The 24,436-nt window shown below is 44.8% G+C and overlaps 1 protein-coding gene across 1 annotated transcript; it reads left to right on the top strand.

Annotated features, from left to right (window-relative positions):
- Window positions 1-20,403: 20,403 nt before the first annotated feature.
- On the top strand, window positions 20,404-23,794 carry LOC147737692 (uncharacterized). The gene has a single exon (XM_086940217.1). It carries the CDS (start codon window positions 20,468-20,470, stop codon window positions 22,649-22,651), a length of 2,184 nt encoding a protein of 727 aa, XP_086796343.1. The 5' UTR covers window positions 20,404-20,467; the 3' UTR covers window positions 22,652-23,794.
- The last annotated feature ends 642 nt before the right edge of the window (window positions 23,795-24,436 follow it).

The following is a 24,436-nucleotide window of genomic DNA, read 5'->3' on the forward strand; positions in this document are numbered from 1 at the left end:
GTGCAAGTTGTGTATTTGTTTTTTTAATGTGGTTGTGTTGTGAATTTTTGATGATGACTCGAGCTTTAGCGTTTTAGACAGTCTGTCATTTCTGGAAGAGTTTTCACTTTATTACTGGCTTACACAGTGTTGCTGTAGTCCATTGTGTTAGTGATGAGTGCATGGGTTAGGTTTTTTATGAGTTACTTGGATCCACTTTAATGTTTTGCAAATTATGCTGATGTCTTTGAAGCATTTCGATGATATGGTGTTGATCTGGCTATTTATTGTAATTAAGCAGTGTAGTATGATGCCTTTCTTGCTTTTGAGTTCTCTTGGGGTGCTTTTTGTTTTAAAGCCAGAAGGCCACCAGGTTTTGTCCCATGTGTATGAGGTGCAGCAGAGTATGACGAGTTTTGTTTTCTCAGCCTTGACTGTCAGCCACCTGTTGCTCAGCCATCTTGCAATATCTTTCATACCTCCTTGTCCATTGCTCCTACTTATGTTGTCTTCCTTGGTCAATTTTATTATGACCTTTTTGTTATTTTTGCACCAGACATTTTAAATGTTTTGGTTTTTGCGACCATGGTTGTGAGCTTTCACTATGTAGACGTTGATGAGTGTTTTGGTGATGTAGGCTCATTCTTGTACTCTTTATCTGATATCTGTTGTTTCTGAGACAAAGGGCATGTGTTTGATTCTCTGTGTTCTGCTGGAAACAATTCCTCACCATTAAAACATATAACAAACAAGACGGAGGGCATTGCTGTGGAGGGGGGTTGGGGGGGGAGAAATACGACACGGCCGCAGCAGGGGGCAGAGCGGGGAGAGCGGCGATGAGGGAGAGACCCGGCCTTACGGCCGTGAATAGTATGAAGCAGCAGGGGCCCTTGAAGTGAAGCTAAGCTTCACTTCAAAGGTGTGGAAGGAGTGCTGTTGGGGAACAGATGGCGATTTGATGATGTGCACGCGCATTTTAGGTCAATGCGCTTGCACATTGACCTAAAAGCGCACTGGCACAGCATCAAATCGCCAGTCTAGGTAAACCTTATTTAAGCCCCTATAGTCTCGCTCAATGCGCATGCGCATTGAGAGGCGAGACCTAAAAAATCAGCAGTAACACATTTGTCATGTTTAGGATAAAAGGAAGAAAACAGAAACACAAAGCTAAGAAACAGCTCACTGAGCTTGGTGACCATTGTGCTTCTAGGAAAAACAGTCTTGTGGTTGCCGATATAAACATTTTGCTACGCAAAACCAAGATTAAAGATGACAAAAATGAAAAGTGCTAAACCACGGGAGAAAAAAAGTCTGTGATGAGTTTTTGAGGGGGAAGACGTGGGAGAGCGGGGGCCAAGGAGGGTGACAGAAGATTGTCCAAGAGTCTCACAAATTTTCCAGACCTTGCAAGCACTTGGATGTCAGTGGATGCGAAACAAAGAGCCGAAGCCTCCCAGCATGTCCTGATCCCCCATCTTAAGTACAAGATTCAGAAAAGGAGGTGGTGATGAACAGAGTGTCTGAATTAAGCAGACCACTCTTTCCCAGTCCAAAGATCAGGGCTTGATCCATCACCGGTATTTGTCTCACTGCACCATCCCAGCTCAGAACCTGGCTATATGCAAATCAGTCTGTCCCTGGCCCAGTGCATCATGGGAACAGGGCAGACTAAATTACCAAGCCAATTCTTCACCAGAAAGGAGACAAGCTACCGGGGACCGGTTTCTGGCTTTTCAGCCGTCTTCGGCCCGGCTTGCTTGAATCCTGATGGTGCAGTGACAAAGGGACTCATGTCTGAGGATACCCTGCCACACCTATAGTGGCCAAAAACGATTCAGAAAAGGGGGCTTAAGTACAAGGGTTTTAATAGAAACTTATTTGGGGCAGCTAGGGCCGGGCAACAACACAGGAGATGCAGCCATGAATGGTAATTGCACAGTCTGCAAGCCCCCTCCTCCCTTGTTGGAGCGCATCTGTTAAAAGCCGTTGAACGCAAGCCAAGAAGTCGCATGAACATAATATTCTTCCGTGCCACTGCATTTAAGTTTTCCTGGAAATAAGCCTGCGGGAAGATACGAAGAGTTCAGTGGGAGCAGAATGGAAGATGTTTTTACGCAGTGCAAATCCATACGATGGGAAATTAATTTGACCTGTCTGTTGATATTTTTCCAGGCCGAGTATGGAATGGAATCTAAAAAGAAGGATGAGTTGTCCATCTCTAGCACTCTTATGGCCTTTGCAATCTGAGTGTTCCAAGGGTTGCCAGGACTGAAAAAGGTTTCTTTTAGGTGAAATTTTAAAGTGTTGTCACCGGCTTTTAATAGCCGTATGAAATATTTCAGGGTATCGGCCTCGCAGTAAATTGATTGTCTTTATAGGCCCAGCTCCAAACGTAGTCTTGCTCACTGAATGAAGCCTGGGAGGTGGAAAACATTTTTGTAGGTGGAGATTTGGGCAAGATCAAGACTAGCAGAGCATGCCCCGGGAAAGTCCTGATGCCCGTAGGTTAAGGCAGGAAGAAGGGTAGCTTTGATCACCTTCAGAATGGCTTCTGCTGAGGGACTACACAGGGACAGGTTCAACCGAGTCAGGGAGTATGTGATTGCTCCTGCTCTCTTTTGCAAGGCAGCTAGATGAGCTGCAGGTCTAGACGTCTCGTTGAACCAGACTCCCAAATAATTGTATTTTACAGTTGTGTTGATCCTGGCAGGCCTGATGTTTCACCTTAAGCTTTTCTTATTCTTACATCTGCCAAATATCAGTACCTTGGTTTTTGCCTGATTGATTTTCAAGGCATTAGCGGTGTTCTATATATGGAGCGTACTTAACGCTCGTTGGAGACCCGATTTGGCTTGGGAGACCCGATTTGGCTTGGTCGATTATTATAATGTCATCTGCATATTGTAATATATGCAGAGACTTTTTACCAGGACTGAGTTTTGGCGGGAGGAGATTGCTGTTCTCTTAAAAAGTTCCAAGATCAGCCTTATAAAGATTGATTAAGAGAGGGGCAAGAACGCAGCCTTGCTTTAGCCCGTCAGCGACACTTATTCTAGAAGAAACTGTCTTTAGGCAGGTTTTGATTTGCACCCATGTATTCTTGTGCTGTGAAGGAGCTCTGTGGGATCCCCCAATTATTCAATTTCCTCCAAGATGTTCCGGGACACTTTGTCGAAGGCCGCGCTGTAGTTAATAAAGCAGCAGTAAAGTGGAAGATGGTTTTCTTGGGCTGCTTCTTGACTCAGGATGGCTAGAGTGGTGATATTGTCTGTTGTGGAGGCCGATGCCCGAAACCCCGGTTGATAGTATGGTATTAAGTTATTGTCGGCAACCCATTTTTCAAGCACCCTAAGAAGACATCGTGCGTATGCCCTTGCCTCAAGATCTAACAGTGCGATGAGTCAGTAATTAGCCGGGAGCGTGGGGTCTCCTTTCTTGAATATGGGGCATAGAATCGAGCCTAACCATGAGTCTGGTAGTTGGCAAGTCCTGAATACATTGTTGTATAGAGGAGTCATGAGGGCCGCCAACTCTTCCAAGGCACATTTAAATACCCCAGCCGGAAGACTGTTGGGCCCTGGAACACCGTCGTTTTTCATATTTCGCAGATGCTTGGAGACCTCGGCTGAAGTGGTCAGCTCATGAGTTTCTGTTTGAGTGGATTCAACAGGATCTCCTAGTCCGATCACCACTGGGTCCGAGGTATCACTGCGATATAGTTGGGACACGTGCAGGGCCCAATCTTCTTCACAAACCGCGTTTCCTCTCATCTTATTCGTGGAACGGAGTTTGTTCATGTAGGTCCAAAACTTGGACTGGCTATTGCCCTTAAGCAGGTTGAATATTTTTAGCCACTCAGAGTGTTCTTTTAGTCTCTTGGTATCCCATAAGGATTTCTTAAAGGTCTTTCGCAGCAATGCCACATTGTTGGCAGTATGTACAGTTCCGATCAGTTTGTGCCTACGCACAGCCCTCCTGAGGTGCTGGGTCATGAATTTGCTTTGGACGTGGCCCAGATGATCTAGGCTGAACCACGCGGCCTACCAATAGATCCTGTAGTTTAACAATGGCATTATCCCACAGATGATGTAATTCTGTGTGGGCCTCTAGTGTGAAGCTAGGTATTTCGGCCTTAAGCCAAATTCCCAGCTTAACAGTGCCTAGTGAATCCCATTTAATTCTTCTAGCCAAGGTGTGGAGTTCGGGCCGCGATGATTGCCCCACTTCTGTTGTTTCCACGGCAACCAGCATTTGCAAATGCAATGTTACCGTTAGGGGGTTGTGGTCGCTCTCCATACGATCTAGAATTTCCATCCTGGCCAGATTATTGCCCAAAAGCGGTGATAAGAAAATATAGTCAATGGTTGAGATGGTTCTGAACGTGGGCAGAAAATGAACACCAGAGTGCTGTTCCAGTGTGATTTGCTTAGCTGACCGGAGGTTGTAAGTTGTTAGAAAAATGGTCATCGCTTCCTGCTCTTTGGTTTTCCTTGCTAGGAGACCATTCGTTGCAAGGTCTTTGATGTTAAAGTCTCCTAATAACAGTACCTCCGTAAGTGCAAATTCCAATAGGAGATCTTCCAGATGTTTTACCAGTAGATCAGTTGCGGTTGATTTTGTGGTTTTCGCTATATTATGGTAACAATTAATTCGGAGAATTGGGAGGGCCCTACCTGACTGTGAGAGGCCGGTGATAAGTACTGTCTGCCCTGTTGTCAGGTTCCAAGGAATAGGTGTGACCGTTATCTTGCAACTGTGCTTAATGTAAATTGAGAGGCCCCCAGAGGGTCTTCCGTAGGGGTTGGCCTGGACGGCTCGTTGAAAAAGTTTGTGATAGCCAAGCAGTGGCTATGGGGTCTGACTAAGTTTAACAAAGCACTTCTAGAGGCAGTGGACCTACTTGCACCGCTGAAACTGCATAAACAGTATCCCAATTCTAAGCAGGAAGCCTGGTATACTCAAGATCTGAAGGTAGAGAAGCAGCAATGTAGAAAACTGGAGAAGACATGGAGAAAAACACATACACCTGCCAGTAAAAAGCTATATCTGGAGGCCCAATCAAATTATCACAAACATATAAAACAAGCTAGGAAAAATAGTCTTGCATTACAAATAACAGAAGCAGGGAACTCAGCAAGAGAACTTTATAAAATTCTCCAATCATTCATTAAGCCCACAGCGTGTGAAAGCCCTGATGATTTTTCTCAAACTCTATGCGATGATATTTCCGCACTCTTTGAGAATAAGATTGAACTCATTTATGACAAAATCACCAAGGCATCAAATATCAAGAACAATGTTAATTCTTCCTGTCCTCGACTACCAACGAATGAAAGCTGCCGGTTTACCTCGATTCCAGAGGTTAGCCTGTCTGAAGTCACTGCCCTATATAGCCAAATTAAATCAGGATTACCCACAGACCTCATGCCTGCAAAGATGATAGCCTCTCTGGGTAGCTTACTAGCCCCGAGCTTTCAAACCCTGATCAACATTTCCCTCAAGGGAGGGCAGGTTCCCAGTGTCTGGAAAAGGGCAGTTGTGAACCCTATTTGTAAAAACACTGCGCTACCATGGTCAGACCTTAACAACCTCCGTCCGATTTCCCTCCTGCCCCATCTGAGTAAGATGACGGAGAGACATGTCAATACACACGTGTCTAAATTCATCGAGGCAGCGGACGGTCTGGACCCTTCTCAATCTGGGTTCAGACCAAATCACAGCACAGAGTCAGCTCTCCTCTCCGTGACCGATACCATCCGGATGGCACAGGATAGAGGAGGCTCCATGATTCTGGTGCTGTTAGATTTGTCCGCTGCCTTCGACACGGTGTCACATGACATTCTTATGAGTCGTCTGAAGAGGGTAGGGATCGACAGAGTGGCCTTATCATGGCTAGAGAGTTTCATCACTGGCCACTCACAAAGTGTTCAATTAGGCTCCCACTTTTCCATCTCTAGTGAGCTCACCAAAGGGGTTCCACAGGGCTCATGCTTAAGCCCCACATTGTTTAATGTGTATGTGGCCCCCTTGGTGGAAATTGTGAGAGAGTACGGGTTCACACCAATATCCTACGCTGACAACACCCAGCTTTTGTTCCCTTTCCAGACCATGACACCAGTAGTTAAAATCTCCTTTGCTGCAGGAATGAGAGCCATATCCAGCTGGATGACCTGCAATTGCCTGCAGTGCAATGTGAGCAAGACGGAGGTCATGCTCGTCGGAGATGCCCCGCTCCTCTGGTCACCTGAGTGGTGGCCTCCTGACTTAGTTCCTGCCCCTTGTCCAAAGGAGACAGTGAAAAATCTTGGGGTCACGCTTGATCGATCTTTGATACTTAAAGATCATGCTACCCAGGTAACAGGATCTTGTCTGAGGGTCATTGGACTATTGAGGAGGATATTTCCCTACTTAGCAGATAGCCACAGAAAAACTTTAGTACAGACATTGGTAATTAGCAGGCTTGATTACTGCAATGAGCTGCTCATTTCCGCCAATGAAGAACAGTTGGGCAGGCTCCAAGTAGCTCAGAACACAGCTGCCAGGCTGATTCTAAATGTCCCAGCCAGATCTTCATCTCGCCCTTTGCTAAACAAGTTACACTGGTTACCCATTCGCCGGAGGGTGAAATTTAAGATTTGTTGCATTATTCATAAATGCCTGTTTGGAGTTGGCCCCAGATACCTATCCGAAATATTCAGACTCTATGAGCCAGGTCGCTCTTTGCGCTCTAAGAGTCAAGCTCTGCTCCAAGTACCTAGGATCAAAAAGGAGAGACAGGGAGGCCGAGCGCTATCTTATAAAGGCCCTATTCTTTGGAACTCCTTGCCCCTCACCCTTAGGCTAAATTCCAGTTTGACTGCATTTAGGAAATGCCTAAAGACTCATTTTTTTCTGACCTGGTAGTCTTTCCAGTATTTCTGCCTGTGTATCCTTTTTTAGTTCAGCTTATGGTAAGAACGTAAGCGCGGAGATACCCCTTTGGGGGTCGAATTCCTGCACTATAGAAGAAACTAAATAAATAAATAAATAAATAGAGACCAAGTCTCCTGGAGACATATGATATCGCTTTTGTTCAGGAAATCAACGGCTGATTTTGAGGCAAGAGTTGACTTTAGCCCAGCCACATTCCAGGATGTGATGGTTAATTTAGGGTTGAACCGACTGGCGCCCGTCTTAGGAGGGGCGCTGCTGGGCTGTGTAGTAAGAGGCTCAAGGGCGGAATAGCCGTGGCGGATATCGTTTGCGTAGAAGGCAGGGCAGTTAGGTTTGCAACTTATCAGACGTTGGTTGTTATGGCATGTGATGTTTAAGAGATTGTCTGCTTTCGCCGCTTCCAGAAGCCAAGCATGGGTTGCACCCCGGGACCCCTTCAGTACGCTAGTATACTGCTTCACTGGGGCCTGGGGGAGGAGAACGTGGGGATATTTTTGATGGGTAGGAACCCACATTTCGATGCCCCAATTTTCAAATAAATTGGCTTCTCTGAGGATTGCATTCCTAATGGATTCCTGGGACAACGATGTAGTGGTGGCCTTTGAACCCCCTTTTCCTGCTATTGTAAAAAACTTGACCGATATAAGGTCTGAGGAAGTGACCCCAGACAACGCTGGAACACATTTGAGTAGACGGATGAGATTGAGGACGTCATATGAGCCCTTATGCTCGTAGTGAGGAAAAAAGACTAATTCTGCTCCCTTTTCCAGGTTCTGATGATTCAGGGTCCTAGCTGGGTCATTTGAGGGTACTGGCGCCGTCAGAGGTTGGAAGCGAACTTCGGGTGGGTGATTGTTCCCCCCGAGTAGTTTACCATTTCTGATACTTGTGGCAATTGAGGCGGACAGGGCCTCTGCATGTGCACAGTGGAGAGCCAACCAGCTCTAGATGGATCCTCCGATGGATGATGAGCACAGCTGCGTGTTGCATCGCCCTCTATTGCACTTTGCGGGTCCACTTTCGATGGTTTCCCCATTACCTGACTTTCAAGTGGACTCTCCCGTGTTTCTGGTGTTGTTGCAGCAGACTGTACATTAATGGTCTGATTCCTAGGTCTTTGATCGTGAATGGTTGATACTGTAATTTTGATAGACAATGGATCATTCACTGTTGGTGGGAAGTTTAAATTGATGGCTGTTGTGGCCCCAGGACCTTCCTGGATTAATAGACCGGGCTGTTCACTGATGGCCTTTGGACCCACGGTGGTCAAGCTTGTCTCAGTAGTTTTTGTTTTGGATTTTGAGGGCAAGTTGAAAATAGGAAAATAAGGGAGGCCTCTTGAATTAGTGGCTGTCAAACTGAGTGCTGCTGAGCCTTCAAGCCACGCTCTCCTTTTCGCCAAGTGTTGTTTTTTGGATTGTTTTTTGAGGTTTTTTTTCTCCCTCCTTGACAGTGACGATTTCAATGAGGCATTAGGAAAGCTGTGGTCCGTGTCCATATGGACAGGGTCGGAGCAGACAGATCGTGTAGTTAATAATTGCGTGGATGTTTGACTAGTAACTTCAATGTGTTCAGAGCCCGTTTTGGGGGGGCAGGGACTAGTCCCTGGTGTAAAGCGGGCTGGACTTGTAGTGGCTAGGCGGACACAAGGGGAAATATTTTTTCTCTCTGGGGATGAACTGGAAACTATGGCTGGGCTTGAGGGCTCTTCGGCGGTAAGTGAGGGATGAGGCTCTCGTGTGGGCTTTAATGGTCCTTCTCCATTGTTATGGCACTTCACACTTTTCAAGATTGCACTCAAGATTTCGGGGAGAGACGAAAGTTTGTTGATTATTGGGGAGCAGGGGCAAGAATTCGGAGTGCCCGTTAGCGCCGCCTTCAAGAGAGGTTATCCTGGAGCCCAGGTCCGATAGTGCTGAGGCCAGAGTTTGCATTAGATCGATCTGCAGCTCCATTTTCTGCGACTGCCATAGCGTGGCTTTAGCTATTGCGTCTTGCTTTGCGTGCAGAGATGTCAGTGAGACCAAGATAGAGTTTGTGGTGACCGAGGAAGTAAACGCTGGAAAATCCCGGTCTTCCGTTAACGTTCTAAGAGAGTTTGAGCGCGGGCTACGGCCCGGTGAGTGAGCAAGTGAATCTTCGATTCAGGCTTCTAAGGAGGCCAAGAATCGGTTGGATAGTTTGTTAGCTAGGGAAGAATCATCATAGTTGTAACTCTTGTTTGAAGATGAATGGTCATTATGTCCAATTAAGGGTGCCCTTAAACATAAGTTTGGGCTGTGTTGAAGTTGGGGCTTCAAAGTTGGACTGGCCGCGTTACTGTTATTAAGGTGATCTGATGGTGTCAGCTGGGCGCTGCCATAGACCTGGGCTTGGACTTGCAGCTTAGTTGCAGTGTTTAATACAGTAGTATTTAAGGGGTCAAAGCTGAAAACAGGTGAGGATGAGTTTCCCAGGGCTGCAAAGGAGGCGCTCAATGAGGCAGAGAGACTGTCCTGGGTCGTAGAAGCAATCTCCTGAGAGGGCGAATGCGGCTGGTATGCCTCATGTGAGGCGAAGGATTTAGGCGAGGACAGAGAGCGTTTCCCCAGAGTTGAGTTTTTAATGTAAACTGTACTAGGAGGGCAACAGTTTTCGCTCTGAGTGTCAACATTAAAATCTGCGTCGGGCCGTAGTGGGTGAGTGGGAGGAGAGCCCTTTTGGAGGGGAGTTTTTCCGAAGAAGTCGCTGATCCGAGATTGCGATGATGGGCCGCCTGGGTGTAACGTTGTGTCTTGAGATGGTGGCGACTCCTGTTGAGCCTCCCCGGGAGAGGCGGAGCGGAGAGTAGTACCCTTTCTCCGTGGAAGTCTTCTAAGCGGCTTGATGTTTTCCATGGTGAGTCCACAAGGTGTTGTTTGCGGGCTGGGCGGGGCCGAATCTTAGACACCTCCTAACCCCTCTCAGGAGTGTTGAATGCCCAGAAGTAATGAACTGGGGCTGCGAGGCTGCAAAGACAGCAACAGCCCAGGGGCAGTCTTAGCAGCTGACAACAGGCTCTACAGCAAAACTCCGAGCGACTGAGGCAGTGCCAGCCTCAGGCAACCAACTGGTCAGCAGATTACACCTCCCCCGTGCCTTGCCGCCTTGGTGCTGACTCACCCGCTTGCGGGTGCTCTTATCCCTCACTCCTGGCTCCTGGTTTCCCCTGGACTTTCTCAGTTCATCAGCGGTGAGGCTGGTAAGGGGGCCAGGCACGATGAGGCAAAAGCTGCTGCGGTGTTGTTATCACAGCGCTTAGCTTAGCGCTCACACCCGCCAGCGGCTGCTGTTCCTCTCGCACAGGCCAGTCGGCTATACTGCTGCGCTGCAACCAGAGCGGGTTCAAGATCGGCTCCTTAAACGGGCTGGTAGATTTTGATAGGGGGACCAGGTGCAGCGGGGCAAGGCTACAGCGGTGTTGTTGTTACAGTGCTTGACTCAGCGCTCACACCCGCCTGTAGAGGTTGCTCCTCGTACACGTGGCCAGTCCACGGCACCTCCCCGGAAAAAACTGACCCAGCTCAGGTCAGTAGTGATACCTGTGATGACTGCCTCGTCCCTGCTCTGGCTACTCTGACCGCAGAGTACCAGTGGTTCACGATGTAGCTCCTCCGGCCATGGGGCACAGTTTCGGACTGCTGCTGCTGTTTGGTATAGCACCTGTGGAGCCGGCCGCAAACAAGGATCAGGCGGCTTCGTCCGCGAGGCAAACAGAAGCGGCTCTGGCCGCGAGACGGACAAAAGCGGCTCTGGCCGCAAGACAAACAGTAGCGGCTCTGGCCGCTAAGCACGATTCAAGCAGCCCCTGCCGTGGGGCTCCAGCCGCAGACAAGGCTCGAGCAGCTGCTAAACGGAGTTCAAGCGGCTCCGACCGCAGAGGCAAGGCTTAGTCAGGCGGCTCCGCTCGAGCCGCTAAGCAGGCTGGCTGGAGCAGGCTCCCAGGCTCCCAGCAGGTTCCCAGCAGCGGAGCGGAACGCGAACAGACTGCCGAGCTGCCGGGTTGCGGATTAGCAGCTGACAAAGAGAAAGGCATTATCACTGATTAGCACTGACACTAAAATTTTAGCTAAATTGATTGCTACCAGACTCCAGCCCCTGATGCCTAACATCGTCTTCCCAGACCAATCTGGATTCATACCCCACCGATCCACAGCCCATAACATTCGCACCCTGTTTGCCTTATCACACCAGCTTAACCCCGACTTACAAGCCGCTGCAGTCTTATTAGATGGTGCAATAGCGTTTGATTCAATTGAATGGACTTACCTATTTACAGTATTACAAAAAATGGGATTACCCCCCATTTTTCTTCAGTGAATTAAAATACTATACACAAGACCGGTAGGTAGGATATGGGTCAATCGATATCTGTCGGACACGTTAAGCATTTACACGGGGCACTCAACAGGGATGCCCATTATCCAAGCTTCTATTTGCCATAGCCTTGGAACCCCTGGCGTGTAAAATAAGGCAATGACACAAGACCACAGCCTTGCAATTTCCGCAACTCCCCTTGAATATTTCACTATATGCTGATGATATGGTGTTATATTTCCGAGATCCCGTGTTTAACCTATCTCCCCTAATTAGGGAATATATTAAATTCGGAGGACATTCAGATAAATTGGAGTAAATCAACAATCCTACCTTTAACTGATGCTACAAGGTCTTGTCCGACGGAATTCCCATTGGAATGGCAGACAGATTCCATTAAATATTTGGGGATTGCAGTGTAGTTCCTATATTCCCAATAGGCTCTGTGCATTGGAATAATATATTCAGCAGTGTAGACGTAGGACTGAGGTCGACTGGGTCTCTACTGACTATATTAGACATAAGGTTTGCCAGCTAGCTCAGAGGTCACTAGAAACTTTCTTGAATAAACGAGGAGGAGTTTAACCTCCCTGGATAGACAAGAAGGGATTAGCTTCTGACAACCATATAACATGACAACTTTGCTCCCTCAGAATAAGAGTGTATCTCTAGAGTTGTGTGAAAACAATAGACAGCTATTTCACTCAGTCTTTTGTGCGTACTTAGTTTCACCAGAGTGCAGAGAAAAGAGAGACGGGCGTTTTCAATAAAAATGTGTTATTTATTGAGCAGTCTTCTTTCTCATGCAAGAGAAATGAATTGCCATGATTGCAATACTTAATATAAAGTAAAGTGCGTACAGTAAAAGGAGTATTATGAAATAATACTGTAAAAGCATTGATATGGTGTCTTAGCCATAAGATACTTTAAAATGGATAAAATATATACATACATATATACATTGACTAACGTACTCAACTGGTGCTTCTAACTACGCCTACCCCGGTGTACCTGACCTAAGCCTAATACTGGGAAGGAGTAAGTAAGTAGCAGTTTAAGTTAAGTTGGTTTTGCCAAGGATCTGATTCAATAATTCTCTTTAAGGATTTAGTCAGCTCCGTACCTGGGTGATAGAATGCAGGAGGTCTGGTATCTCTCTTTCAGGACTCGATATCCCAGCAGCCCGCGAAGGCGGCTGAGAACACCGGAGCTGGGTTTTCTCGGCAGGAGAAAAGACAGCGGCTCTCTCAGTGCGTCAAAAGGGAGGGGCAGCGTCCGTGAGCTCTCGGGCAAGTAGATAGCTGCTCTGCTCCAAAACCACTACCGTGTGTTTGCTTAAGCAACGTTGGTATATTTGACGTAAGGGTGGATATAAGACGTCAATAAAGATGTCACTAAGAACTGGCCGTTCTTATAGTGCTTCACAGGAGTTCTAGGACGAAATCAAAACAAAAGCAAACGGGGATTTCCTAGGTTGCTGGAGGTTTGGTTTGTTTAGAGAACTTGTTGTGCTTTCTAGGAGTCGATGGGAGTAGCCATGCTGTGCTTTGGATTGTATGAGCTATTACTGAATATGAATCCGATTCTTATGCTTTTGTCAGGACATTATTGATTATAACCTCACAAGGGCATAAATCGGGAATATTGAATTAGGGTCCTAGATAAGAACACGACAGGATCTGGCATCACCGGCACCTTGCGGTGGTTGTTTGGGAAAACTATGGTGTGGTTATTAGTAAGCTAGAGGATAAAGTAGAGAGGTGGATTAAACTGCCTCTATCACTGGCAGACCACATGGCTGTTATTAAGATAGTTATACTACCTAAACTTCTTTACCTCTTCAACAACATTTCCATCACACCGCCATCGTCTGTATTTCGCAGGTTGTCATCCATGATTACCCGACTCATATGGGCTGGTAAACCAGCGCATATCGACCTCTCTACACTAACTCTGCCCTACTCAGAGGGCGTCTTCAAAGTTCCCAATTTTTTTACTATACTACCTGTGTGCACAAGCACACTATGTTCACTACTGGTACCACCCAATTAGGTATCTACCACAAACGGCAGTTGAGGATGGTGACACATACCCCATACCACTACATAATATTCTTCCACACCTACGCACACATATGGGCAAACATGAGATAAACACAATCCGCACCACCAATCTGGCCTGGCAGAAGATGTGCAAATTAGCGAATAGATTGCCGCTATATGCACCAGCACTACTACTGCAACACCATCCAGAGTTATCTGTCACCCAAGACAAGTCAAGTCAAGTCAAAGTATGTTTATTTGTTTTGGTACTCAACCGAGGACCACAAATTTTTAAAATAATTTTACAAAAATAAAATACACTATAACGATCTGATTTAAAATTCATAAAGTTAAAACATGTTCAAGGTTGCTTTGAGAAATTTAAAAAGATTATAGCACACAAATTCATTAGGTGAATGCTTACATAATACGAGCAGTTCTTTTACAGTAACTATTCTACATTTGCAGTAAATCGGTCTTAGGTATCTGGATCTTGCCGATACTACTATTGAGTTGGGACATACAAACAATAAATGTTCAATTGTCTGATCTCCCCCCAGACACAAAGAGCACATCGTTGTGCCTCCTAGAGTCCATTTGTAGGTAAAAGTCTGTAAAGGAAGGATGCCCAGGCGAAGCATCATTATTGCCCGTCTTGCCCCGTGAGTTAATGTAAGACCTACGTATACTGGCTCCTTTTTATATTCAATAATTGCTGTAAATGGTTTATATAGTGATAGCATATTACAATGTGCAAAATCAGTCTCATAACTAAATTTGGGTGTAAAACATTTTAAAAACAATTTCAACTGAGCAGCTGTCCAAGATCGTAAAATATCCAGATTAATTTGTGCAAGATCAAGCGCTTTAACCATATTTCGAGAGAAGGTCTGATAAGAGGACTCAGTTTCAAATATCTCTTTCTTGAGCAATGCTCGTAAAGTATCACTTTTTGCATGAAGAAGGTTGAAGGTCCACCGTATCACATTTGCAACTGCAGTCGCATATGAGCTAGTGATTGAAAACTCCAGCCTTAGAGCTTGTACTGGGATTGAGGCAGAGACTTTCATCATTTTCTTTAAGATTTTTCCCTCTTCCTGGTCCATGAACGACCATTGCTTCATTGGTATATATTCCGTGGAATATGATAGGACTGATGGAATTTTTACTTTAAAAACCTTTATCATTGATGCAAAGTGTTTTGTCCCGGTTGCCGAATATAGTCTTGCCAGTGCTCCAGCATGCATTTGCGACTTTCTTTTTAAGTTAGTTATTTGATTTGAATTCTTTAGTGATTTTGCAAAAATTCTACCTAAGTAGTTATATTCCTCTACCTGTTCGACTTTCTCATTTCCCAACTTCCAGCAATACCTAACCCCTTTTTTGTTTCGACCAGTGAAAGCCACGATTTTCGTTTTGGTTAAGTTGGGAATTAAGTAGTTGTTCCTAGAATAGTTGTATAAAATACATAGAAGTTCTTGAAGGCCGAAGGGGGTGAGATCGAACATCACTTTGTCGTCAGCATAGAGTAGCGCATGTATGCTCTGTGCAGCTATTTTCGGCGGAAAACTGGAGCTTTTTTGGAGAAAACTTGGAGACAAGGTGGGAATGGAACCACTTCATAAAGTGGAAATAGACAAGATGGAAGATCTATTCGACGATTTCGTCTTCATAGACCTTGATAAACTTGACTATATAAGCAACCCCACACTGCTTTTTAGATTCACATATCATAGGCTACAGGGAGCTCCCAAACGATTATACCCTATGTTCCCAGATGAACCATCCACCCTACAGGCTTTGCAAATGATCATCCACAATGCACTGTTTTGTTTTTGTAAGATTGTATGTATGCTTTGTACAAAAAACAACAAAAAAAAAAAATATTTACAATTTCAACTTTTTTTTGTTTGCTAGACTCTTATGCTAGTGTCCAACAGGACGTTTTTGGCCCATGAAGTAGCAGTAGATGGTGTAGCACCCAGTATAATGTGCTGCATGGCTAAATACTTATAAGGTCCAACATGCGAGACCTATTGGCTATGTTGAAGCTTGTTTTCAGTAATTCCACTACGTTCATTTAGTTACTTCTGCTCTTCCTTAGGAAAAGCATTTTTTGTCTTGCCAATAACTTTGGGACCGTTTTATGAATCTCCAGAAACTTTCCAAAAAGGTCCTCCTTTTTGACTAGTTTTTGCATAGAAAGTTGGGGGATGATTGATCAGGCGATGGCCGAGAAAAAAGGGGGGTCCCAAAATGCAAAATCCCCATGCTTTTTCCATAGACTTCTATATAAACTGCTGAATGGAATTGCCTCAAGTTCGGCAGGAAGCTAGACCATGGTCCGCAAATTGTGCTTTTTATGATTTGGTATAAATCTGTTCAGAAGGTTTTGTGAAATTATGGTTGTAAAATAATTGAATATATCTGGACTGTTGGGAGCAGCAATTTAAAAATGAAGTTTTCTGATTGGCCCAACAAACTTTTCCTTGGGCTATCTCTCTCCCACGGGAGTCAGACTCCTGCAAGAGCGAGCACTATGATTGGATACTAGCAACATGAGAAAAATGCTGCTAGCAGCCATTGCAGGAGTGAAGAACTTAGTAACCTGCCCTGAAGTAAAAAGAAAATATTATAACGGGGCAGGACAATAAGAAAAAAAATTGTAAAAGAAATACCACGATCCCTCGAGACTCGTGGGAACAGGAAAAAGAAAACACAAAATGGTAGCTGGTGACACAGGGATGAGCTCCTGATTTCGCCACAAGGTGGTGACGCAGTGAAGAGGATTGAGAGTGGACGTTGGTAGCATGGAACTGGGCAAGGTGAGGATGATGAGTGGTGGATAGGAGGTAAACAACCTGGACTGGTGAAAGCAGCGTGGAGGAGCGTATTTTGACATATTGCAGGCTGGCCTCCGACATCCATGTAGTGGCAACTACGAAGGAAATGGTGAAGCCAAAAGGCCATCTGACAACACAAAGAAATGAAATGGATAAATACACTGCTGCCTGAAAGGAAGATCTGCACAAGGCACAGCTGTCAGAAGCCCTGCCTGGAAGGAAGATCTGCACAAGGCACAACTGACATAAACCCCCCCTCCCCTGGAAGGAAGATCTGCAGAAGTCCAGCCTGGGAGGAGGATCTGCACAGGTCGCAGCTGACAGAAGCCCTACCTGGAAGGAAGATCTGCACAGGGCACAGCTGACAGAAGTCCCGACTGGATGGAAGATCTACACAAGGTGCAAGCGACACAAGCCATGCCTGGAAGGAAGATCTGCACAGGGCGCAGCTGACAGAAGTTCTGCCTAGTTAGGAAGACCTGCACAAAGCACAACTAACATTAGACCCCTCCTCCCGGAAGGAAGATCTGCACAAGGCACGACTGACAGAATGCAGAATTCCTGTCTGGAATGAAGATCTGCACAAGATGCTGCTGACAGAAGTCCAGCCTTGGAGGAAGCTCTGCACAGGTCACAGCAGTCAGAAGCCCTACCTGGAACGAAGATATGCACAATGCACAGCTGACAGAAGCCCCTGCTTGGAATGAAGATCTGCACAAGCTGCAAGGGACACACGTCATGCCTGGAAGGAAGATCTACACAATGAACAGCTGACAAAAGCCCTGCCTGGATGGAAGATCTACACAAGGTGCAAGCAACAGAAGCCCTGCCTGGAAGGAAGATCTGCACAAGGCACGGCTGACAGTAGTCCTCCCTGGAAGGAAGATCTGCACGAGACACAGCTGACAAAAACCCTGTCTAGAAGAAAGGTCTGCACAGGGCAAAGCTGCGAGAAGGCCTGCCTGGAAGGAAGATCTGCACATGGTACAACTGACAGGAGTCCTGCCTGGAAGGAAGATCTGCACAAGGCACATCTGACAGAAGCCGCAGCCTGAAGGGAAGATCTGCACATGGCGCTGCTGACAGAGGTCCTGCCTGGCTGTGACCTCAAAGCAGTGAGAGACCACAAACTACAAGATCCTTCAAGCCCAGCTAGCCACACTGGAAACAATGTACGCCAAAGGCCTTATTTAGATTTCAGCGGATGGTTTATTCCATCACAAATGTGACAGGTATCCTGCACGCCCAATTCAAAATGCATTACATCCTGTGGCAATTATAATAAGGCAGACCGGATATCTGTCACGTTTTGATTAGGCCTTGGTGTAGTTCACACAGTTTTACTCCGGTGAACTCCACGAAGTGGCAGGGAAACCTGCTGCACTCTGGGGACTTTCGCTAGTGCTAGAGGGCGCTGCTGCTTTCTGCCGCTCGAATTGACATTCTAATCGAGTGGCAACTTCATCAACGAGAATGGCAGATTTCTACACTTGAGTGGTCGCGACCTGCCACGACCTCCCGCAATGGGAAATCTCACCAGGAGGAGGTCTAGCACATTATATTTTCTCACAAGCACTCGTCACATTACCGTTGGCGAACCGCTTGAGAAAAAAAACTCTGTTCTGCATCACTTCATGGAGTTTTTTGGAACGGAGTGGGCAAAACTTTGCGAGGTCTGCCGGCAGAGCGGAATTCGTCATCCACCCCTAGTTTTGAGGCAATAATCCATTGGACAAACTCCTAACTAGGCCCTATGTCTGCAATAAGTGTTGTAGAAGAAGTGAGATCCATGGCCTTGTGACTATCAGGTCATTATCTGACTTCTGATGAACCCCACAGAGTGAGTGCGCAGCCAGAGGGCAGTAGGGGGGCCAAAGGACAGGAAATTAGGTAAACTTGAACATGAGAAATATGGAAAGGTAGAAATGCTGCATCACCCGTGGATAACTGTCACCTCCTCCCGCTCTGCCAAATGCCCATCCAGTCACAAAGTGGCATCCAGGGCCCCAAACAGACAACATCATGTCAGATGCCATGTAATGGTGGAAAAGGGGGAATTAAGATTAATATGCACAGATCTGCTGCAGGGATATGTCAGGTAAATTATTGGTTGTGATTGAATCTCTCTAAGTACTAAATGACTGATATTGTTGAATATTAAATTATATGAATCAACGTTTGTTTGCCATATCTGCGTGTATAATGTAAAGGACGGGCCTTACAGTGAACCCCTCACGCTGTTTTACACAAAAGCCCCGGAAGGAGCTGCATCTTACAGAACTTTATCTACTTTAGAAAAAACTAAAGACTTGCTTAATAAAGTTGCCATTCAGGGCCAGAACCGGGTGCTGTAAGCTTCACCATTTTCATGGAGATGGACAGATGTTATGGCGATAGTAAACCCCCTCAACTCACAATAATGTTCCAATCTTCCAGGTTAGAAGAAACCAGAAATGCTTGAACCAAGGGAGCTGTTGAAAGTGTCAAAGGTGACTTATGAACAGCGAGTAAAGACAGGAGTTGGTTTATGAGATGATCTTAAGTGAATAGGAAAGGAACGAGAAGAAGTGTGTGAATGGAGTTACTTTTGTTGTATACTTTGTAAAGAGTTTCGGAACATTTTGCAACCCAGCCTCATCCATTTATTTTTCTTAAATGTATTGTTCTTTAAATGAAATCTTGAGCATATGCGTCTATCTTAAGCTATGCCTCTAGCACTTGGGTGCTCCGTGAGCTCCCATACTTTGCTAAGATACTCTGAAAACACTGGTAAATCGCCTCCTTTTCAGACATTAATAAGATGTCACCTGATAAACAGAACTTTTAGTTAAATATCTGTGTATGATGAAATATTCCTTGCTAAGTTTCAAAGGCGATAAAGAAGAAGGGGGAGAGTTACTAACATTTTGCGCCGTGTTTGCATCACAAAAGTGGCACAAAACAGCGCAAAATACTTTTTTCCTAATTTACTTTCAAGCAAATAACGTAAAATTAATGTGAAGCCACTCATAGCACTGTGTCGCAATACTTTGTGCCATGGGGGCCTGCCAAGGGTGGTGCATGGGAGTTCCCGTGCAACCACCCAAGGTTTTTCCCGCTAAACCCAATTTACCAAATACAGTAGATTGGGTTTAGCGTGAGAAAACTGTACCCTTTTAAACTAGGCGCAAGGAAGGAGAAATGTTTTCATTTCTCCTTCCTTTTCTGACTTTGCATGCGTGCTGCACTGTGCAACACGTATACAAAGTGGGAAAAGCTTTCCATCATGTCTAGGCATAGTATTTTGTACAGGAAGGGTGTCCTTCCTGTCCAAAACCTATGCTGGACTCACACACGCTAGCTCTCGGGTGCTAAGGTGTGTGCATGGCGCAGGGCTGCTGTAATGAGTCCTGGCGCAAGGGAAAGGGAAGGAGAGAGCCATATCTTTGAAAATATGGTGCTCTCCTGCGCCAAACCAGTAGCGCAATGAAGCGCAGCCTCGTGCGGGGGGGTGGGCTGCACTGCATTGCGTGGAGATTTGGTAAATCTCCCCCGAAATGTCTTTTACTACCAGTTAAACATTGTGAATTATCATTCCATTATGTTTCAATTTAGTAATGTTAAATATGTTTACATCCAGCAGAAAACAAGCCTTGAATGTATGAAATGACCATCAAGAATGAAGCGAATGCTGTAAATCGTCAATAATAGCAGAAATAATGAGCTACAGTATTCAGGAAAACATCAGCGCAGTCGGCGACAGAGGAACCTGCACACAAACTGACAGATCCCGGATGAAGCATCAAGGGCAGTTCAGTGATTGTGAGAATGTGAGCTGTGCACCTCAACGCCACAAGATGAAGAAATGACCTTAGGAAAATTAGGGCAATAACAATAACAAATCACCTCCTACATAAACAAGTGTCCAACACCAGCTTTGATCATGGGATTGGTATGATGTGATTACCGCAGTGCTCTGTTTTCTAAAATGATGACAAGCCATCCTTCAGTCCTCTATGTGAATTGTTAACTCTTTGTGGCCAAACCACAGTAACCAGATAAAAGCACTACAGAGTGGAGCCAGACAACTGACGGGTAAAGGAAAGAGGAGTTCTACTACAATACAACAGACTGTCCCAATTTGCACCGGCAGAAGGAAGATACATCTTTATCCGCAAGCGTGCATAGCCATAATCCAATCTAAAGGCACAATCACCTACAAAGACACCTAATATGTATTAGGAGTTTGGCAAATATTTGGTGGCTATAGCCTTTTATTGTTAAAACAGAAATCAAACGTGCTAAATACTGCACACATTTAAAGTGTGTGAGAAAAACACAAGTGCTTCATCAGCCATGTTGGTCCATCAGGAAATACAGTTATGGGATACAGACAAATATATACCCGACCCACAGACACTAACCAAGAAAGAAGAATCATACGCATGCAGCAAAAGCTTTAGTTTGTCATCACTACTCAAGCTTCATAAGCAAACATACACAGGACAAAAACCATTCAAGTGCAGTGAATGTGTCAAGACATTTAGTAGGTTATCAAACCTACAAAATCATCAGCGAACACATACAGGGGAAAAGCCATTTAAATGCAGTGAATGTGTGAAAAGCTTTAGTCGATTAGATCTCCTACAAAGACATCAGCGAACACACTCAGGGGAAAAACCATACCAGTGCAGTGAATGTGTGAAGACCTTTAATCATTTATCAAACCTACAAAGTCATCAGGGAACACACACGGGGGAAAAACCCTATCATTGTAGTGAATGTGACAGACGTTTTCACGGCTCTTCAGCATTAAGGTATCATCAGCGAACTCACACAGGAGAAAAACCATTCATGTGCAATGAATGTGGGAAGAGCTTTAGTCAGTTATCAGACCTACAAAGACATCAGCGAACACACTCAGGGGAAACGCCATTCAAGTGCAGTGAATGTGTGAAGAGCTGTAGTCGGTTATCAGACCTACAAAGTCATCAGCGAACACACTTGGGGGAAAAACCCTATCATTGTAGTGAATGTGACAGGAGTTATCGCTTCTCTTCAGCATTAAGGAATCATCAGCGAACTCACACAGGTGAAAAACCATTCAAGTGCAATGAATGTGGGAAGAGCTTTAGTCAGTTATCAGACCTACAAAGACATCAGCGAACACACACAAGGGAAAAGCCATTCAAGTGCAGTGAATGTGTGAAAAGCTTTAGTCAGTTATCAGACCTACAAAGTCATCAGCGAACACACTCAGGGGAAAAACCATACCAGTGCAGTGAATGTGCAAAGTGCTTTAGTCGTTTAATAAACCTCCAAACACATCACCGAATACACACAGGGGAAAAACCATTCAAGTGCTGTGAATGTGCAAAGTGCTTTAGTCGGTTATCACACCTTCAAACACATAATCGAACACACACAGGGGAAAAAACATTCAAGTGCACTGAATGTGCAAAGTGCTTTAGTCATTTATCAAGCCTACAAAATCATCAGCGAACACACACGGGGGAAAAACCATTCAAGTGCAGTGAATGTGTGAAGACCTTTAATCATTTATCATACCTACAAAGTCATCAGCGAACACACACAGGGGAAAAACCCTATCATTGTAGTGAATGTGACAGTAGTTTTTGCAGCTCTTCAGCATTAAGGTATCATCAGCGAACTCACACAGGAGAAAAACCATTCAAGTGCAATGAATGTGGGAAGAGCTGTGGTCAGTTATCAGACCTACAAAGACATCAGCGAACACACACAGGGGAAAAGCCATTCAAGTGCTGTGAATGTGTGAAGAGCTTTAGTCAGTTATCAGACCTAAAAAGTCATCAACGAACACACACGGGGGAAAAACCCTATCATTGTAGTGAATGTGACAGTAGTTTTCGCAGCTCTTCAGCATTAAGGAATCATCAGCGAACTCACATAGGAGAAAAACAATTTAAGTGCAATGAATGTCTAAAGAGCTTTAGTCAATTATCAGACCTACAAATACATCAGCGAACACACACAGGGGAAAAACCATTCAACTGCAGTAAATGTGGGAAGAGCTTTAGTCGATTAGAATACCTACAAGGACATCAGCGAACACACTCTGGGAAACAACCATACCAGTGCAGTGAATGTGCAAAGTGCTTTATTCACTTATCAAACCTCCAAAAACATCAGCGAATACACACAGGGGAAAAACCATTCAAGTGCAGTGAATGTGCAAAGTGCTTTAGTCGATTATCACACCTTCAAACACATAATCGAACACACACAGGGGAAAAACCATTCAAGTGCAGTGAATGTGCAAAGTGCTTTAGTCGGTTATCACACCTTCAAACACATAATCGAACACACACAGGGGAAAAACCATTCAAGTGCAGTGAATGTGTAAAGAGCTTTAGTCAGTTATCAACCCTACAAAGACATAATCAAACGCACACAGGAGAAAAGCCATTCAAGTGCAGTGAATGTGTGAAGAGCTACAGTCGGTTATCACACCTAAGAAGTCATCTGCGAACACACACGGGGGAAACCCTATCATTGTAGTGAATGTGACAGTAGCTTTTGCAGATCTTCAGCATTAAGGTATTACCAGCGAACTCACACAGGAGAAAAACCATTCAAGTGCAATGAATGTGGGAAGAATTTTAGTCGATTATCAGAGCTACAAAGTCATCAGCGAACACACAGGGAGAAAACATAGAAGGGTACTGAAAGTGTGAAGGGCTTTTGATAGAAGACCCGACTAGCAGTAAAGAAGAAAAACAGATATCAGTATTTGCAGAGTTATAAAAGTGTTTGTTACCAGAGATTGTTCACTTCCGTACACAAAGCAAGGCAACATGATGCACCAGGATACACAGTGGGAAGTGACACAATGTGGATTAAAAGAAACATTCTTCATTATTATTTGATGAAGAAGAGATACAAAGAAAAAAATTATCTCGCACCTGATCACACTTCCTGTAAAAGCAACACTGAAACAATACTGGGACTAACAATGGTATTTTCAGCTAAGTTGTCGAAATAGTGATAAAACCTATAAACCCGACACACCCAGAGTGGACATGTTGTCAGGGCTCTGGAGATATGAAGCTTCATTGGTAAAATGTATGCATTACTAATAACAAATGCCACTGCAGTATATGTAATGAACTAAAGTGAAACACAGGTGTTCAAGAAATAACCTATTTTTATATCCCGTGGCTCCTCTCCAACTTGGCTCTTCCTAGTCATTTTGTGACTTGCCAAACTCTACTTTTTACCAGAATTGAGCCACTGTAAGCAGCAGACTCTGTTTGAAGAATGTTATGAAATAGCGAAATCCCACATCAAAAGCATATATGTGCCAGGACAATCAGTTGCACTCCCAGCAACTCGTCTTCCACACTGATTATCCCTTGTCCTCAAATGTTTTGAAGGATTTGTCGTATGAATGCCAGAAGTGGCGCTGAGATTCATGAAGCTAATGCTAACAGGAGTGTGTGGGAGATAGAGAGGGGGAGAGATAAAGAGAGCGAGAGAGACAAAGGGGGAGAAAAAGAGAGAAATGGAAGGAGGGGGAACAACACTTTATTTGTACTCACCTAAAAATAGAAGAAGCAGCCAAATACATGTCAATGTGTGACATCACCAGAGAAACGGGCTGAACACCTGTGAATTTATATGTTTATTTTAATACCTATACACCCATGTAATTCAAATAAACAGGGCACAAGTAAGGAAAATAGTGAAGGAGCCCATTATCATTTGCAAATCACAGTGACATCACATGTAGTGACATCACAAGAAGTGATGTCAGGCCCTTATAATAATTTTCATGTGAAAGGTTGACGGCCTGTTTTAAAAACAAAAAACAAGAAACATAAAATAACGTAAAAATATGTTTTTGGTTTCAGTTTTTATACATCATGTGTTTTTCCAGCTATTAGTTTGTAACTAAACTTGGAAATTACTAAAAGTGTAAATATTTTTAAACAGATATGTGGAACTTGGAAATTTAATTTTTAAAGAGTTTTCAGCGAATAAATAAAATGTGCTTTTAATTTGCGTTTGTTTCCTGATGTTAATCTTTATCCAGCCCCTAAGCCCCAAAGTGTTTCACATTTACAATGTATTAAGCAATAGAAGGGCTAATTTTGTCAAGTTCTCTGTTCCTCTCTTGCGCCACTCACACAAACAAACACTCAGAGGCCTGTGTCTGCAGTGCTGGGGCACAAAGTAACAATTATCAGTCGCAGGCTAAGGAGCCAAGTGGAACTGAGTCCTGTTTCTAGATAATAGTAGGGGGACCTCTTCAAACTCTGGCTACCCCCTGACTTGTGCCGTGCT

Source organism: Lissotriton vulgaris, chromosome 1_1, assembly GCF_964263255.1.
Source record: "Lissotriton vulgaris chromosome 1_1, aLisVul1.2, whole genome shotgun sequence".
Classification (NCBI taxonomy): Eukaryota; Metazoa; Chordata; class Amphibia; order Caudata; family Salamandridae; genus Lissotriton; species Lissotriton vulgaris.